This window comes from Impatiens glandulifera, chromosome 3, assembly GCF_907164915.1.
Source record: "Impatiens glandulifera chromosome 3, dImpGla2.1, whole genome shotgun sequence".
In the NCBI taxonomy this organism is placed as follows: Eukaryota; Viridiplantae; Streptophyta; class Magnoliopsida; order Ericales; family Balsaminaceae; genus Impatiens; species Impatiens glandulifera.
The window spans coordinates 11,828,827-11,847,821 of record NC_061864.1 but is presented as its reverse complement, the minus strand read 5'-3'; the positions used below and the strand labels follow the sequence as shown (position 1 = coordinate 11,847,821).

Sequence of the window (18,995 nt, the reverse complement as noted above, 5' to 3'; positions counted from 1 at the left end):
TTTTTCTATCTATACATTGTCTTCATTATTATTTTAGAGTTGTAAAATCCAATCATAATAATAGAGTTCTATCGATATGAAAATACTTACGGACAAAAGGAGACCACTTCATGCGGTGAATTTAAATTTTACATAATGTAATACTTATCTTTTTTTCAGACATCTATTATTCATTAGTTTATCATACATCCAACTTTAGTTTCAATTTTAATATACATTAGCTAATTAGTTAGCTCATGTTTTTATCAATCTTACTAAAGCAAATGATTTGACTATGTATGCTCAATGCAATTTTATTTTTTTAATAAGGTTTTATGAACTTTATTAATATTTATTTACGGAATAAAGATATGTGTTTTAGAAAATATTTGAAAAATTATATATGTTTCTTTCCGACCAAATTTTTGGTGACCAACACCGACTTAAGTCAAGTCAGTGATTAAAAGGTTTGTAAAATATTTTTCGATTCCAAATATCTTAAACTCCGATATGTCGGAGGGGCCTTCGCACTACCGTGGATTTAAAATTGTCACGTTATAGTTATTTATCAAAAATTTAGAAGTAAACACATGAACTTTTTAATCTTTTTTAATTTTTTAAACATATGTAAAATATTTATTTCCTAAAACATACATACTTAAGTGTTTTTATCTATTTATTTATTAAAATGAATTAATATTTTAATAACAATGACACTATTTTAGTTTATCTTACCCTTTCTAAATATGATTTTGTTAAAAGCATTATTAAGTCAATCTGCATATACCATATTTTATTCCCTAATTGGATTTGGTATGTGAATTAGTAGTTTTAGGGAAATTATTTCACCTAACTTGACAACACTAAATTCAAAGTAGCATGTTGATTTGTTTTTGTTAAGAATAATTAAAAAAATAATCTATTATTAGACTAATCCGTTCAAATTGATAGAAGTTTGTTTAATTTTAAATTGTATTATTTTAATAATAATTTGACAAAATGAAATTGAAGAAAGTCAAATTTATTGTTCTAAGTTGGGCAGAATTAGATATGAGCTGCGGGCCTTGCAGCAGCTGCTTCTTTCCTTCTTCATTGGACGGAGCAGCCATTACAGAAAGAAGGAAAATAAGGATAAGTTTCTTTGAAGAGACAGAAAGGGGGCAAAAAGAGATGAACTTCACTGTTCGGAAATCTCGAGGGAGAGAGAAAAAAGCTACTCGTCCCTTTTGGCTGCCAAATTGAAAGAAAGACGTTATAAAGTTGGTTCCTTTGCTGAAACAGAGGTTTGCTTTCTCTCTCTTTCTTCCTCGATTTGTGGGTTCTTCTCTAAGTGCAGTCGCTTTACAAGGGCAGTGGCTTTGAGGGGAGATCTCCGACAAAGTCCATTTCTTCTTTACTTGGTACGGCGCAGGGGAACTTATTATTCTTCATGTTTTCTTCTTCGCATAGCACGTCCCTTTCTTAATCATGGGTTCGCTAGTTTTTGTTTCCATGGATTACTTATGTATTATATCTCTTATGGGTCTCTTTGAAAAGGGTTGAACTAAAACCAATCAATGCCAATTTGTTTTCTCTCTGTGGATTTCTCTAGCTTTAGATAAGCTTTATGATCATGAGAAGTATGTTTGTAAATGTTGGGTATTATCTTAATAAATTCATGTTCTTTGACTGATTTCTTTCTTAATATTGATATCTTGTTAGGACGTAGGCATAATACTACCTCTTGTTGCGTTATGGGGGAGGAGAAGGAAACTGTATATTCACCTGTTGGAGTTCTAGAATACTATTTGAGGACAGCAGAATCAGAAACCATCTCTTCCATGGCCAGCACCTCGGAAACTGATGGTTTAAAGAGTTCTAAATTCGGTTCTAAATGGCGCGATCTAGTTCAGCAATTCAAGAGCAAATCCAAGAAACCAATTGGCAATCTCCATCCTCTTAGCGTTATGAAATTTTCCAAGAGATTGAGTAGTAGCATGAGGGAGCATATCGGCTTCATGATTAACCCTTTTGAATGCAGAGATTCAAGTAGTCTGAAACCCCGGTGTAGAAACTTCACAATCCATGAGCTTCAAAACGCCACAAACTCTTTCAACCGTGGTAATTTTTCTGACTTGTGAAACTAAGTTTACTCTGCCTTCCAAGTATTTGATATATTGATTATGTGAAATCCTGCAGAGAATTTGATCGGAAGAGGGGGTTATGCTGAAGTTTTTCGTGGCCAATTGAGAGATGGGCAGCTAGTTGCCATAAAGCGACTGATTAAGGGTCATTCGGATGAGAGAATCGCTGATTTCCTTTCGGAGCTGGGAGTTATGGCCCATGTTGACCATCCCAATACAGCTAAGTTGATCGGTTATGGAATTGAAGGAGGAATGCACCTTGTTCTTGAGCTATCCCCTCATGGAAGCTTAGCTTCTCTTCTTCATGGTTTGCCTCTCAATCATCCAATTCCCAGTTTTGATTCAGATTAGTACATTTATTAACTAACCACTTCAATTTCTTTCCAATTAATGCAGGTGCTAAGGAGAAGCTAAACTGGAGTGTTAGGTATAAAATAGCAGTTGGAACAGCTGAAGGATTGCTATATCTTCACGAGGGTTGTCCTAGAAGAATCATTCACAGAGATATCAAGGCCTCTAATATATTACTTTCTCAAGATTTCGAACCTCGGGTAAACAGAAAAACCTAACCTGACATACAATTTCCAGAGAACTGAAACTGATATGAATCTGTATTTGCTTGTTTTGATTTAGATATGTGACTATGGGCTCTCAAAATGGCTTCCAGAGAAATGGACACATCACATTGTGCCAAAATTCGAAGGCACCTTTGGGTATGTGTCGATCAAAACTGTTCTGTATTGTTTCATTCTTAAAAATCTTATTTTCTTCTTTTAATGTCTTCACCACAAAAAAAACAGATATCTTGCTCCTGAATACTTGATGCACGGAATAGTGGACGAGAAGACAGATGTTTATGCATTTGGAGTACTACTTTTAGAACTCGTGAGTGGTCGCCGTGCTCTTGACTATTCAAAGGAAACTCTTGTTGTTTGGGTATGCCTTCTTTTCATCTCTTGAAGCATTTTTTTTATAAACTATAAACCATTTTAAAAAAAATATTGCTTTTTGTGTTGTAGTCAAAGCAGTTAATCAAGAAGAACAACATAAGAGAACTGGTTGATCCTAGTCTTGAAGACGATTACAAACAAGTGCAGTTGAACCTCATGGTTTTGACTGCCTTTATATGCATCCAACAATCTTCAATTCGACGCCCTCAAATGAAACAGGTAATTTTTTGTCCATTATCAGTCTCTGCAACTGTTTTGGTGAATCCGATTCTATCAAAATTAAGTGAAAAACTCCCCCACATTCTGATGATGCAATCGGGATTGTCACATTGTGCAGGTAGTACAACTTCTGAAAGGAAACCGTGAAAGCTTAGAAATGGTTAAGAAATGCTACAAGACATCATTTTGGAAAAGATACCGTTTAGTGGATGCTCTTAATGACAATGAAACAAGGAGCAGCAGCAGGGAGGAGGATGACTTGTCTCATCTTCTTCCTTCAATCCAAAACTTGCTCTCTGTCGGAGTCTTGGGAGGGAAAGAGCTTCGCCAATTTTTCGTGTGATTAAACTAGGAATCAATCTTTGAGCAATGAAGAGTTTAGTGTAGTCAGTAGTTTGTATCTTTTTTTCTTTTTCTTTTTCTTTACATATGTAAGTTTTTCAATTTTTCTTGGATGAAGAAGACAAATAGAAAGAGAGTAATCTAAGTGTTTATTGTAGGAAATTTACATGTCACACAAATATTGTATTATGATGATTTAAGGATTACAAGTACTCAAGGATATTAATATTGGTTTCACTATACTGATTTATTTTTTATAGTATGATTGTCAGTTGCAGTCAATGAGACAAGGATCATTAAAACACCAAACCATCCAATATAAAGACGGTTCAATTATTTTTCTTATAGAGGATAAGATAGCTGCAGCTGGATTGAAAGAGACATGCATGATACACAACTACGACCGAGATCGATCGAGGATGTCTCAGTTTCCTTTTACTAGATAGAATTGAAAACTAAAGATGAATGATGGTTGAATCTATTTATTTTTTTTAAGAATAAAAAATTAATGTAGTGGAATGAGTAAACAGATTGAATCTGGAATTTGGAATACATGCATATATAGGTAGTTGGGTTTGGGGATGATTGTCATCATCAAGGTGCAATAGACATTTAATAAACACATGTACACTCAATGTCATGAAATCAATGGTTTTGCCTTTGGGTTGTTGGGGGTTTGGTGTCATCATCATTAATATATTTGTACTAATTCAATATTCATTCTATTCCTCTCTCAAATCTCAATCATTATGATGTATCTTGAGTTATTAGTTTTAATTAATATTTTACAAGTTTGGCTATATATACAACTTAGGAAAGTTTTGAAACATTTCCAATTAGAACTATATGGACTTTCATTTATGTGATATTACGTTTCTCACATGCTGTTGCTTAGTTCGATTTTCAAAACCTGCATTTTATTAATTAGGTCCCTGGAGGACCATCTCTCAATTAATGCTGCTACCTGCACAACAAGGAGTTAAAGAGACCATGGCATATATAAATTTTGCATTTTATCATTGTGGATATATATATATATATATATATATAACCCAAAATTAAAGCCATATAAAAGAATGTCAAATAATGAATTATTAATATGATTTTTTTTGGAAGGTAATAAATTAACATTACATTCAAATGTTTTAAGTTAATTGAATATATGACTTTTGATATTTTAAAAATTACTTTACTATTTGAATGGTGTGAGTTTAACAAATATATCAGTTAGAGCAATTTTATTTATTTATTATAAATAATCCGAATATAAAAACTAGAACACATGACTTTTATGTTTATTCTTACAAACTTGATCAAATATGTTAAATTTATTAACTAAAATAATAAAGTGTGTAATGTAATCACCCAACTTAAAGCTTTATCTTAGTCTTGGTTTGGTTGATGGACTGAAAACTAGTTTTATATTTGGGTTAGTTTGATTTAATTAACAAGCGCGAATAAATCGGAATTACATAATAAGTTATTAATTTAATTTTAGTAAGGAAATTATCATGTATAAATAAAATCATACATATGTCATCAGCGTTTAACAAATAAGAGTTAATCTCAGCTTATTATAATTTATTTATTTTACTAAGGTAAGGACATTTAAGTAAGTGAGCCCATAGAGTTAAGATAGTTAGTGGGAGTGGACCCAGCCCAAACAGAAGTGGGTCCATAATGTGTACCGAATCATGGCCCAACTCACTATATGACAAACAGAATAGTTCCGTCTTCTGAGTTCCGAGTGTGCCGCCAGCTAATCACTCATAAAAATGACATGTCTACATCTCTCCCCACACTTGTCTGACCTGGCGGCCCTTCCCCCTCCTACGTGGCAAACTCCTATTTAGTTCTTTACCACCTTTCAACTAACCCTTTTTCATTGATAACAATCTTCTAACTAAAATAATTTACTAATTTAAGCTTATAAATAAAAATATATTCAGTCACTTTTAATAGATAAATTACTAAAATGATAAACTCTTCTTCTTAATTGAAACTGACTAATAAAGTAAAAATAATAACCAATTTGTTAGGCTAGTCTAATTCAGTAAATAATTAATGTGTGTACGTTAATAAAATATATATATATATAATACACTCACAGTGTCCTCACAACACATGTGATGATGGTCAAATCTATGTTAAAGTTTGGGTTGATTGGTTGAAGTCTATCCAAAATCAAATTATTATTATTATTTTTTTTACGTTAAAAATGACATAACTTTTGATTTTTTAAAATTTAATTCATTATTTATAAAAAGAAGTGGAAAAAATTTAAATTTATTAACTCATTTTATTCATCATTCTTTTAGAGAAATAATTTGGAGAAGGAATTTGGGAGAAAAAATAACGTGACACAATCTAATTCTTCGATGAAAAAATAACTCTCTTCTCTCTCAACCTTTTGTACTTTTTCTCGACCAATGTGATGTAGTGACACATCATTTTTTCCATTTCCTTTCCCAAATTTCACCTCTTTATCACTCTATTACTTTTTTAAGTTATTTAAACTTTTTTTCTCGAAGAATTATGTGATCAATTAGATAAAAAAAAAATCACAATAAATCGAGTTTGACAATTAATTATGCAATTACCTAATGTTATAAAATAATAATTTTTTACACCAATATATATTTTCTAAAAAACAAATAGAAATCATTAAAATAATTTAAGTGACAAAAATGATTTTAAAAGATTAGACGTAACATAATACTAACTTTCTATATTAAAAAATAAAATAAAATTTTAATTTGTAATATAATGAATGCATCACCAATTATACACATCATTATCTTTCTGGGCTATTTCATTATTTTTCTACACTCTAACTCTCTATTGATTGAAACGTCTAACTGATTCTATTTTATTTGTGACCTCAATATTATTATCTCTTTTCACATTTATAGTTAACTATATATATATATATTAATTAATTAAACTTGCTTTTTTTTAATCACGAATACTATACAAGTAATTAAACATCTAGATTTATTTACAATTTGACATATCATATATAAAATGAAATGAAAATTTATTCTTAAGTACTAATAACATTTTATTTGTAACAGTGGGAGATGAGTTGGATTCTTACCTGGCATATTTGTAGGGTCACGTGGTCCTCGTTTCACCACCGAATCAGGCAAAGGTGTTTATCCGAACCTGAGGTTTGTGAGTTCCCATGTAGGGTCGGACAGCCGTTTAGACTCCGAACCATGTCCCAATAAACAAGCAAAAATTAATTATTTAATTAATTAATCTCACAATAACCGAGAAGACTGTCCTTGAAGTTGCAGCAGATATGGTCGCTGTAGTCATTGTAACCTTCTTCATCTTCCCCACAAAAGCAAACCGTGAAGAAGAAGAAAGAAGAAGAAGAACAAACGCCGTGACTCTCCTACTTTAACTGCTTCTTATCATCCATTAAAAGCTCTCACGATCAATCGGCACCGAGTTGTAGTTCAATCGATCACGGAAAAGTAGATTAAATCACTCTGTATAAATTCCTGTTTCTCCGTTTCATGATTGCGGTGTTATAGAGGATCAAAATGTTGATATCTCATGAGATTTGCTGGATCCTACTTCTTCTTCTTCTTCAATGTGGTTCACTTGCGGTTGCAATTCTTAATCCGATTGATTTCTTAGCATTGCAATCCGTCAGGAAGGCGCTCGATGACATGCCTGGTTCGAACTACTTATCGTCGTGGGATTTCACGTCGGATCCTTGCAACTTCGCCGGCCTTTACTGCGACGGCGATAAGGTGGTGACGTTGAATCTCGGAGATCCTAGAGCCGGTTCTCCAGGTCTCATCGGTCGAATAGATCCCGCTATCGGAGACCTATCGGGACTCGCGGAGCTTACGATCGTCCCTGGTCGAATCATTGGTGAGCTTCCGTCTTCAATGTCGAAGCTAACGAATCTCCGATTCCTCGGTATTAGCAGAAACTTCATCTCAGGTCAGATTCCGGAATCTCTCGGCCAACTAAAAGAACTGCGAACTCTTGATCTCAGTTACAACCAGTTAACCGGAAAAATTCCGGCTACGATCGGAGCCTTGCCGGCGTTATCAAACGTCATTCTCTGCCACAATCATCTCTCTGGTTCAGTCCCTAAATTTTCATCCAAAACCCTAACCAGACTCGACCTAAAACGTAACGACCTCTCCGGTCCACTCTCGTCCGATTCCCTGCCTGAATCAATCCAATACCTATCATTATCCTGGAACCGGCTCGAAGGTCCGGTTGACAAACTCCTAACCGGTCTACCCATTCTGAACTACATCGACCTAAGCCTGAACCGGTTCACAGGGTATATCCCACCCATCATTTTCACCTTCCCTATAACAACCCTTCAACTTCAAAGAAACCAATTCACAGGTCCGGTGAAACCTGCCAGCCAAGTGACGATCTCAACCGTTGATCTGAGCTTCAACCGGTTGTACGGCGAGATACCGGCACTGTTTTCCACCGTACAAAATCTTTATCTGAATAATAACCGGTTCACCGGACAAGTTCCGGGTAGCTTCGTGGATGGTATACTAACGGCCAATATTCAGGTATTGTATCTACAGCATAATTACTTGACAGGGATTGAGATTAAACCGGCGGCCGAGATTCCGGTTAGCAGCTCCCTTTGTTTGCAATACAATTGTATGGTCCCACCGGTTCAGACTCCTTGCCCGTTGAAGTCTGGAAAGGAAAAGACAAGACCGACCACACAGTGCATAGAGTGGAGAGGCTAATATCATATTATACCAAGGGGCATATTGGTAAAATTACTATATTATATTTCATGATTAGTATTATTAATTAATTTTTTATTCTTTTATTTAATTTTGTTATAATGTGCCTTTTTCACATCAATAAAAATTGTTTAGTGATGTTGGCATTTTGAGAGCCCTCACTCCTCTCCCTTTATATATTATAGTTTATTAAAATATAATTGACTAAACTTTATTAATTAGTAAGTTATTTTAGTTGATTGGTGTTATTATTGGTGAGTTTGTTGTCACTTAATCTTAATCTTGTACTTCTTGAAAGGAACTGTCTAACATTAAAATAATAATATGGTTTAGTGCCTTAACTATGTTAAAAAAGAATAATTGTTTAATGCAAAAGTAATTAGTCAAAGAGATAATGGAAACTGATTTTTTGCATCTTCTTTTATTTTCTTCCTTACACAATTGGGCTATTTTATTACTGTTAATTCTTACCGGTTTGACTTCTTGTATTAAAAAAATCAGATATTACATACCCCTTAAGGTATGGTGGGATGTCATCAATTTATAAAAAGTTAATTTGAATGATTAAAAATATTAAAAAAAAAAAAAACAAATGAAACCCTAAGCCTTGGTTGAGGAATTGGATTTTTTTCCAGATTTTTTACTTAAAATTTAACACTCGTTTTATCCATTTAATCACTCTTTTTATTTATTAAATATCAAAATCATTCTTTATTAATTAAAAAATTAGAATTTTTTTTTGATCAAAACCAAAATTCCTCAGACAAGGGCCTAAGTTTGTTTATAAATCTAAATTGAATTCAGATAAAAAAAATAAACCACTAATAAAATTTGTAATCTGTATACTAATTCTGTTTCTAAAGATGATTTCATCAAGATCCATATATATATATATAGATGATATACCTGAAAGAAAGAAAAAATGTTTATATAATATACAAAAACATCCAATAAAAGCCAAAAGTATGGATATACTATTCTTCATGGGTTTAATCATACAACTCCCAATTGCAAAATAGTTGGTTCTACAGTACACTCAATCTCACTTCTTTTATTCTATCCTTTAAACAGACATTATTATTATTATTATTATTATTATTAATACACAGACAGAGAGACCAATGTACACACATTATTATTATTATTATTAACAAACAAACCAAACAAACAGTCCGAGGCTACCATGTCCCAAACTCGTGCTCCTCCAAAGGCTACAATTCATTTCCCGGGAAATCCCATTTGGCGATATCTCCATCCCAAGATGAACTTACTAGCATCGGATAATAAGGATGCCAACTGCAATCTCTTACAGTCGTCATATGATGCTCAAGTTTCCTCACTCGAGCTCCAGTCACCTACACATCATGATCATCAACCATTATTTATCATTCCAAACTCTTATGAAAGACTCCAAATTCAAAATGAACATGTTTTTCTTTCATACCACATCGTAAATGTACACGCAAGCATCGTGAGATCCAGTATAGATGTATCTCTGACCCGTACTGCATATGATCGTGCATTTATGTGTCAACTAATTCAAAAATGATATGGCCAAACAAATCACCGACATTAGTATTTTTACCTATATACTGGGGAGAAGTAACAGCGTATGAGAGTTCGCAAAACGGCGTGACCTCTATAAGTTGCCACAGACTGATCAGGATGATTCAAACTTGTTCCTGGAGAAGGATACTCCATCCATCTATAGTCCCATTCATAATTTCTATAACCTTGATTATTGCTGCGTATTAAATAAATAAACAAACAAGAACCAAGAGTGAAAAATCCATGCTTAGTGAGAATTTTTACAAACAACTACACTCTAATCATTAGTTGTCTCCAATATGTTTGATTTCTTGTTGGTTTCAAATTAACAAACCATATCAATCACAATTATTTGAAAATTTGGAAGGAAGGGTGAAAGAAATTATACCCCTTTGAATTGGAGGACATTTTTCGAATATCCCAAAGTTTTATCATCTGATCTTTACCATTAGAAATGAAATATCGACCATCTCCACGGCTGTCAATGCATGTAATCCCTTCTAAGTGTCCCACTAGTGTCCCTGCAGGTTCCCCATTCGATTTAAAGCATCGTCTATCCCAAACCTATATATTGTAATGCAAACACCAAAACATATGATTTCATTTTGTATGCTAACACAACTAGAAGGTATGAAGATTCAGATTTTACCTTACATAGACTATCATCACTACCCGAAAATATAATATGGCCACTTTCATCAGCAAAACATACTGTATTAACATCGCACTGCCATCCAAACAGAGAAAAATATCGAAAAAAATAATCAGCTCTTTGCAGCTCAACTCTTTTTCTATATTAATTAAGAGTCCAATAATACCGTGTGAGCTAGAATTCGAAGAGAAAGCTTATTTGCTTCAAGATCGTAAACATAGATGGAATCATTGCTGCTTCCAGCTACAATTTCTCGTCCATCAGTTGAGAATTTAAGTGAAAATATTCCAAATAAATACCCTTGATCATCTTCACCAGAAAAATCCAAACCTTCGTGAATCTCCTGCATGACAACAAATGAGATCATCAAAGTGGGCGAACCTTTAAAATGAATAATAAAGTATAGAATAACCATCACCCACATACATTGACATTAGCCAGAGATTCAGTTGAAGCAGATGTCACGTTAACAATGTGGACAATGGGTGACATACTTGAATACGCCTGTAATATAGGAACAAACCCTTTTAATATACAAATTCAGCCAAAAGGATGCCAAAACAAAACTAAAACAAAAAAGGTTACCAGATAACGCTGATCTGGAGACAGGGATGTGTCTGTAATTGTCCATCGGAGGCTTTTGGCAGCAATTCTCTTCTGAACTTTCCACCCATTCTCCACATTATATATTTTGATGTTGCTTCCCTGCTTTGTGAGGAAATGAAAAAACTGACTCAAACTAACAACAGCATATCATGTTTATAACTGTTAATCAAATACCTGAAAAGAAGCAATGAAAAGGGAACCATCAGCCGAAAACTGAGAAACATAAGCCCTGGTAGTCATTTGGTCAACAATTGAAGGAGGGCCTTGAGGCAGATACCTACTTAAAACGTGACAACAATCTGCCGAAGAGAATTTGCCTCTTCCAGAATAGTTAGCTTCACGGCCAAACAACATTTTCAATGCTGAAACAGAAGATTGTCGCTTCCCTGGTTGAACTCTTGTCAGATGGTCACTGGGTATTGATCTTCGATTTATGTCGTGAGAAACTTCGTGATCAAGATGGTGAGAGTTGCTGGCTCTTGGGTTTCCATCAAATTCAGATTTGGGCATATTACTATCACAAAGCAGGTCAGAATTCATCTCCAACCTACTCATAGCGTAACCCATGTTTCCAATTGCAGTCACTCTAGAAAAGAGTGCATTATTCAAGCAGAACCATGGAGTGAAGTCAGTTCAGATCATTCACAATCAGAATTATCCTGCATATAACAAACATCAAATGGCTGATTCATTTTGCTGGGTTTATAACTATTGATATGAGCAAGCTAATATTCATATCATTCATACATACAATCCAGTTTCCTATATGAACAATCTCAGTACTCACACAAATAAATGATATTTTTCAGGACTAAGGGTTTTCTACATCATGAACCCCCTTACCTACTACCACTATACAGCGAAAATTCACACCATTGATAACCTCTATCAGTTAATTTGCAAGATCCCAAAGCAAAATTTTGACCTAAAGAAATCTTCCTAGGGAGAGATAGAAACTAACCAGCTGATCAGTTCTTGACATTGGATTCAGAAGAGATGGGATAATAAAAGTGAAACAGATATGAATTGCAGAAACTCACATATATGAATATGATATAGAACCATTATGTAAACATGGAATGGAAGACGATTCTACCGATCAAAACAATCCGAGAATTTATGGACTCTAATGGAATTGCTGCTAGTCACTTTCAGTATAAATATAAATAATATTATATGAAAAATGATAGAGCGACTTGAGACAGCTGCTGCGCGATGCCTACGTGGTGTGCCTACGTGGGTTGACAGGTAGAATATTCTCTCTCCTTTTATTAATTATTTTCTCTCTCCTATTATTAATAATTAGTTACTGGAGAGAAAATAATTAATCGTGAAAATAGAAATATTAGATAAACATTTATTTATAAGTAATAAAACTAAAAAAATATTAATAAGTCAATATAAAAAAAATAATAAAAAAAAGAAAAAAGAGGCCATAAAAAATATTTGATAAATAAAGGAATTGAAAAGTCATAAAAATAAAATAAAAATAAAAGAGATAAATTCATAATTCAACTAATTATTGATATTAATTAGGGTTTAGGGTTTAGAATTTAGTATTTAGGTTTTAGAGTTTAGGATTTGGAGTGTAGGGTTTAAGGTTTAGGGTTTAGAATTTATTTAAACATATTATTAAAATATTTAATGTAATAATTTGTTGTAAATTATTGATTTATTTTAACCGTTAAACGAGAAATAGTAAATATCAAATAAATGAGTAAAATAATAATCGTGAGAATATGGATAAATGAGATAAATTAATTTGTAGAAATAGAGAGAAAAATTATTTAATAAAAGGAGAGATAAATTAATTAATAAGAAGAGAGATAAAATAAATAATAAAAAGAGAATATTCTACCTGTCAACCCACCTTAGGCATCGCGCTCTCAGTCGCTGTCTCAGAGTCGCGCTCTCTATCCTTCCTCATATTATATATAGAGAGAGGAGAGAGATATAGATTGTTGGACACCCGTCGATACGCCCAGGCGATAATGTTGATGGTTAGCTGCTGTAATAGATTCAGAACACCTCTTCTCAAGGAACTATTAACTATTTAGATTATTTTATGAAAGAATTAACATATATATGTATGTAGAAAATTTAAGAAATTATCCATAAAAAAATGATAAAAATAAAATAAATTATAATAATATTTATTCAATGTTTAAAAATATTAAAATAAAAAATATAACGCTTTCATTTCACATTTTATTCACTTCGATAAAACAACTTATTTTCTCACATGTTTCATTACATATTTTTTCGAATTAATCTCTCATTTTGTGAAAAACCTATACAAAAAAAAATCAATATAATTCAAATTATAACATCATTTTTCATAAATTATCCATAATCAATTAAAACATTGTCGAAAAAAATCAGTATCTTGCCTTGACCTTACAATCTTTTACTCTAATGTGATATACATTCATTTTTATTGTGCTCGTTTTATTTTTCATAATTTTATGTTAGGTTGCAAGTTCGAAACCTACAAATAACATTTTTAAATTTATTTTTAACCGTTTTAAGTTTATGGGTGGGTTAACCCACAATCCGACCCAAGTATCCATTTACTCTCACATAAATATCCAAATTAATCACAACTCTCGACCCGGCAATCCGGACACTTTAAAAATTAAGCATCATTATATATATATAGATTAGTTAGTTAAAAATTTGAATTTTTATTGTTAAAATGTCTCGCGTTCATCAAATTTGGTGTTGAATCTTAAATATAAAGTGTTGTTAGTCTAGTTTGTTAAATGGATGTACTTTGTTTTGTTAGGTTGCAAGTTCGAAACCTACAAATAACATTTTTAAATTTATTTTTAACCGTTTTAAGTTTATGGGCGGGTCAACCCACAATCCGACCCAAGTATCCATTTACTCTCACATAAATATCCAAATTAACCACAGCTCTCGACCCGGCAATCCGGACACTTTAAAAATTAAGCATCATTATATATATATATATATTAGTTAGTTAAAAATTTGAACTTTTATTTTTAAAATGTCTCGCGTTCATCAAATTTGGTGTTGAATCTTAAATATAAAGTGTTGTTAGTCTAGTTTGTTAAATGGATGTACTTTGTTTTGTTAGGTTGCAAGTTCGAAACCTACAAATAACATTTTTAAATTTATTTTTAACCGTTTTAAGTTTATGGGCGGGTCAACCCACAATCCGACCCAAGTATCCATTTACTCTCACATAAATATCCAAATTAACCACAGCTCTCGACCCGGCAATCCGGACACTTTAAAAATTAAGCATCATTATATATATATATATATATATATATTAGTTAGTTAAAAATTTGAACTTTTATTATTAAAATGTCTCGCGTTCATCAAATTTGGTGTTGAATCTTAAATATAAAGTGTTGAATCTTAAATATAAAGTGTTGTTAGTCTAGTTTGTTAAATGGATGTGCTTTGTTTTGTTAGGTTGCAAGTTCGAAACCTACAAATAACATTTTTAAATTTATTTTTAACCGTTTTAAGTTTATGGGCGGGTCAACCCACAATCCGACTCAAGTATCCATTTACTCTCACATAAATATCCAAATTAACAACAGCTCTCGACCCGGCAATCCGGACACTTTAAAAATTAAGCATCATTATATATATATATATATTAGTTAGTTAAAAATTTGAACTTTTATTGTTAAAATGTTTCACGTTCGTCAAATTTGGTGTTGAATCTTAAATATAAAGTGTTGTTAGCTTAGTTGGTTAAAAGGTTGTACTTATTTTTGTTAGGTTGCAAGTTCGAAACTTACAAATAACATTTTTAAATTTATTTTTAACTGTTTTAAGTTTATGGGCGGGTCAACCCACAGTCCGACTCAAGTATCCATTTACTCTCACATAAATATTCAAATTAACCACAGCTCTCGACCCGGCAATCCGGACACTTTAAAAATTAAGCATATATATATATATAGATGACTACAAAGTCTAAAAATGGTAGCGGGTGATGAAGCGCATAATTTTAATTGCATTTGTGACTACTTCATATCTTTTTTGACGAAATTGTGCATATAACGAGACACAATCGTCGGTTGTGAATGACATGTGAAAAATCCACAATCGCGAGACGCAATCGGCAATCGCGAGACGCAAATTTATTTTTTTAATTTATTTTTGATGGACTTTTCAAAAAAAAAAAAATGTCTCGCGAATGCCGGTTGTTACTCGCGATTGTGGACTTTACACATGGCATTGTGGACTTTTCACAGGGCATTGTGGACTTTTCACAAGACATCTGGTCTCGCAACTGGATATTTTCGTGTATATATATATATATATGAAGTGGTGCCGCGCATTTAAAATTATCCATTTACAGGGAATCCCAAAATTGATAGGAGAATTGTCAAGAAGAAGAAGAAGAAAGAAGAGCAAATGTTAACTATCATTCATGGATAAAGGTGTATTGATTTAGCCGCTTCTGTCATCTTCTTCGGCTAGTCAGTGAGCTCCGGCTGGCAGGTGGTTTCCAGTTTCCACCCGATGTCTGTGGTGCCACTTTTCAACCTCGCTCCCGACTTGACCGTCTCAAGGCTTTGCTTCGGTCAGTTATCTCTCTCTAGTGCTAATGCCTAATGTGTTGCTGCTGCTGGTACTCTTGAATGACTTGAAAAAGATAAATGCAGGAACCATGACTTTTGGTGAGCAGAATTCACTGTCACAGTCGTTCCATCTTCTTGACAAAGCTTTCAATTCCGGAATCAATTTCTTCGATTCTGCTGAAATGTAAGTCTCCCTAGTTAGTAATTCCAGGACTTCATTACCCTTTAATCGATGAATTCCAATTCCCTCCCTCAGGTATCCAGTGCCCCAGCGCCAGGACACTCAAGGAAGGAGCGAGGAATATCTTGGCCGTTGGATTAGAGAAAGAAAACTTCCTCGGGACCGTATTGTCTTGGCCACAAAGGTTGAATTTATATGGGTTTCCCTGCAATTCTTCTATATACTTCTTGGTAGCAAGCTTCGGTTCAATTTCAATTTATCAAGGAGCTGATCAGATGAGTAAATTAAGAAGAAGATTTCAAATAAACTAAGTATTAAGTTATTGGATACATACAGGTAACTGGACCTTCCGGGCAAATGACTTGGATTCGGGATGGACCAAAGTGTCTGGATGCCTGCAATATAGCCGAAGCCATTGACAACAGGTGGTTTATATTTACTGAGTTCAAAGATATTTCATTATAACTTCCTTTTTCAGGCACCACTCTTGAATTGGTTTGGGTTTTGTTATGCAGTTTGTTGCGACTGCAGACTGACTATATTGACCTTTATCAAATTCATTGGCCTGATCGGTTCGTGCATCTTTTCTGTCTTCCGATGATTTAGGTCAAAATCAGGTGCTAATGTTCTTTCTTATAATTATGCACAGCTATGTTCCTATGTTTGGAGAAACAGAGTATGATCCAATCCGACAATTCGAATCTATAGGCATAGAGGAGCAACTTGAAGCTATAGGAAGAGCAGTTAAAGCTGGTAAGGTAAGGTTGGGTCATTCTCTAATCCTGGGCAACTTTTTTGCAAATATTTCTCTCTACATAAATTGCTGCTAATTTAGTGAAAGGTGAAATCTGTATAGATAAGGTATGTGGGGCTTAGTAATGAAACACCATACGGAGTCATGAAGTTTCTTCACAGGACTGAACTTAGTCCTAGCTATCCTAGGATCATATCTTTACAGGCAAGTCTTGGAATTCCATTTGCTTTTGCAACTTTTGGATGATGTTCTGGTTTCATTGGGGTTAATTAGCTTTGATGTGCTAGAATGCTTACAGTTTGCTTAGCCGAACCTTTGACTCTGGATTGGCTGAATGCTGTCATCATGAGAGGTATTAATTTGTTAGTGAACCTTATCGGCATGTATTTCATTCCGAAATATTTTCTTTGACAATATCAGTTGTTACAAACTGATTTTTTTTTTCAGGGTTTATTTGTTGGCTTACAGCCCTCTTGCAATGGGCATACTTTCTGGGAAATATTTATTGTCTGACGGTGCCCCATCTGATGCACGTTTCAATCTTTTTAAAGGTTAGATGATTTATTAGTTTTGTTTTATGGTCAGTAAAGTGTTATCTCTTAAAAGATTTGTTTTTTTCTACTTGTTCGGATTAGGGAGATATAGAGAAGGTGAATCCAGGTACAATTTATCTAGCACAAAAGTAAAGGAAGCTACCAAGGTAAGCTAAACTATTGAGGTTCCCCTTGTTCTTGTCCTTGCTGAAGAAAAAGAGAAATAAATTTGACGGTATTCTTATTCTCTTAAACTTTTACAGGCATATCTGGCTGTTGCAGCCAAATATGGTATTCATCCTGTATCTTTGGCAATTGGTATGATTATCTCTCTCTTTATATTTCTCTCGCAGTGTGAAGAACAAGAAGTTTCTTGTTCAGACCATCCGCATGTGCTATAAGTGTTGAAATACTAGGAGATAAATATCCCTCAAGAAAGTAAATAAAGCACATTTTGTTTTGAACTAATTTCTTTATAAGTGTTCAGACCATCCGCATGTGCTTGTTGGCATATAATTTTCTTTTGTACTAATCTTATTTTCTTGTGTAAAGATTATACACAAAAATATATAGTTTCATTTTGTTTAACATTTTCTCTCTTTGTACGAAAATGGTGTAACATGAACATACCATAATTACATTATTGTGAATCAATTCCTAATAAAAATTGTGAATAAAAAAAATTAATGCATATAGACAACCTTAGAATTCTAAACAACCTTCTCTAAGTTTACATAATTTCCTCTTGTTCATATATACTTGTTCATATATACTCCCACATTTGCAATGATCATGTCTGTTAATATCTTTTGGCCAACTAATAGCTTCTTGAAAATATTGTCTTCCTTCAAGTGTGCTTCTAAGCTAGCTATGTCATCTTCCATTCTAAATATATATGAATTTCACATTCAAACAGTCTGTTTGAGTATGAGAGAATATGTGAGACAAATAGCGCTGTCTAAGAGACTAAAAGTCTCATGTTCAATGACATAACTGAGGATCTCCCTTACCAACTTTATTATATACTTATCAATTTGAGTCTCTTTGCTATGTTCTGCGTTTTGACATTGTTGGTTACTTCTTTGGACAGCATTTGTTTTAAACCACCCTATTGTGGCTAGCGCTGTTTTTGGTGCAACAAAACCGTGGCAGCTGCAACAAATTCTGGATTCATGCAAGTTGAAGCTGAGTCCACAAGTAATTGATGAAATTGACAAGATCCATTTCATGTTCCCAAACCCTTGTCCTTAATATATAGTTTTTCAAGTTCTAGCAAATTCTAAGACTTGAAAACAGCCACCATTTTCACAAAATTCACAATGCTGCCACTGGGATTCGGAATAATTTCATTTTTATTTTTTCTAAGCTCTCATTTTCAGAGGGTATTTTTGCTATAATTATATTAAGGTATATATATTGAATTATAGCTGTTAAAGTGAGGTGTAGCATTATGAGAATATGGGGACATGACAGATAGGGCCCTTGATGATGATAATCATTTAAACATTGACTCAAAATGTGGACGTTTGTGTCTTTGCCCGATTCTTTTCTGTATTTTAGCCCTTTTTGTACTATATATACTCTTTTATTTTCTATAAAGTATTTTTCTTTTATTTTCTATAAAGTATTTTTCTCTTCAGTTTTGTTCGGTGGTGGGTTTTTTAAAAAAATAAAAGAGAAAAATTAAATGATAGGTAATAATTTTAAGGAGGTAATAATTATTTTTGATAAAAAAATTTAAAAGATATTAATAAAATAAAAAATAATAATTTAAAATAAAGGGTATTTTAGTATT

The 18,995-nt window shown here is 33.2% G+C and overlaps 4 protein-coding genes across 6 annotated transcripts; 3 read left to right on the top strand and 1 right to left on the bottom strand.

Moving 5' to 3' along the window:
- The first annotated feature begins 1,076 nt into the window (after window positions 1-1,076).
- Window positions 1,077-3,868, top strand: LOC124929574 (receptor-like cytosolic serine/threonine-protein kinase RBK2). 2 transcript variants are annotated; one of them, XM_047469976.1, is made up of 8 exons: window positions 1,077-1,262; window positions 1,681-2,079; window positions 2,158-2,409; window positions 2,499-2,653; window positions 2,736-2,815; window positions 2,903-3,038; window positions 3,122-3,271; window positions 3,390-3,868. In XM_047469976.1, exons 2-8 carry the CDS (start codon window positions 1,713-1,715, stop codon window positions 3,612-3,614), a joined length of 1,365 nt encoding a protein of 454 aa, XP_047325932.1. In that variant the 5' UTR covers window positions 1,077-1,262; window positions 1,681-1,712; the 3' UTR covers window positions 3,615-3,868. The 2 variants fall into 2 exon arrangements, with proteins under 2 accessions (XP_047325932.1, XP_047325931.1); XM_047469975.1 differs by having other exon boundaries at window positions 1,077-1,379.
- Window positions 3,869-6,939: 3,071 nt separating this feature from the next.
- Window positions 6,940-8,523, top strand: LOC124928830 (LRR receptor-like serine/threonine-protein kinase ERL1). Its single transcript, XM_047469082.1, has one exon. It carries the CDS (start codon window positions 7,165-7,167, stop codon window positions 8,356-8,358), a length of 1,194 nt encoding a protein of 397 aa, XP_047325038.1. The 5' UTR covers window positions 6,940-7,164; the 3' UTR covers window positions 8,359-8,523.
- A 745-nt stretch (window positions 8,524-9,268) lies between these two features.
- Window positions 9,269-13,141, bottom strand: LOC124928829 (LEC14B protein). Of its 2 annotated transcripts, XM_047469078.1 has the most exons (10): window positions 13,120-13,141; window positions 11,339-11,823; window positions 11,144-11,266; window positions 10,985-11,062; window positions 10,725-10,901; window positions 10,556-10,633; window positions 10,295-10,470; window positions 9,944-10,102; window positions 9,803-9,863; window positions 9,269-9,713 (listed from the first exon to the last, which is right to left on the bottom strand). In XM_047469078.1, exons 2-10 carry the CDS (start codon window positions 11,729-11,731, stop codon window positions 9,570-9,572), a joined length of 1,389 nt encoding a protein of 462 aa, XP_047325034.1. In that variant the 5' UTR covers window positions 11,732-11,823; window positions 13,120-13,141; the 3' UTR covers window positions 9,269-9,569. The 2 variants fall into 2 exon arrangements, with proteins under 2 accessions (XP_047325034.1, XP_047325037.1); XM_047469081.1 differs by lacking the exon at window positions 13,120-13,141 and having other exon boundaries at window positions 11,144-11,263.
- A 2,410-nt stretch (window positions 13,142-15,551) lies between these two features.
- On the top strand, window positions 15,552-18,737 carry LOC124930814 (protein tas-like). The gene is made up of 12 exons (XM_047471175.1): window positions 15,552-15,734; window positions 15,817-15,916; window positions 15,989-16,097; window positions 16,250-16,338; window positions 16,429-16,485; window positions 16,563-16,671; window positions 16,770-16,871; window positions 16,955-17,019; window positions 17,115-17,218; window positions 17,303-17,367; window positions 17,464-17,518; window positions 18,291-18,737. Exons 1-12 carry the CDS (start codon window positions 15,674-15,676, stop codon window positions 18,449-18,451), a joined length of 1,077 nt encoding a protein of 358 aa, XP_047327131.1. The 5' UTR covers window positions 15,552-15,673; the 3' UTR covers window positions 18,452-18,737.
- The last annotated feature ends 258 nt before the right edge of the window (window positions 18,738-18,995 follow it).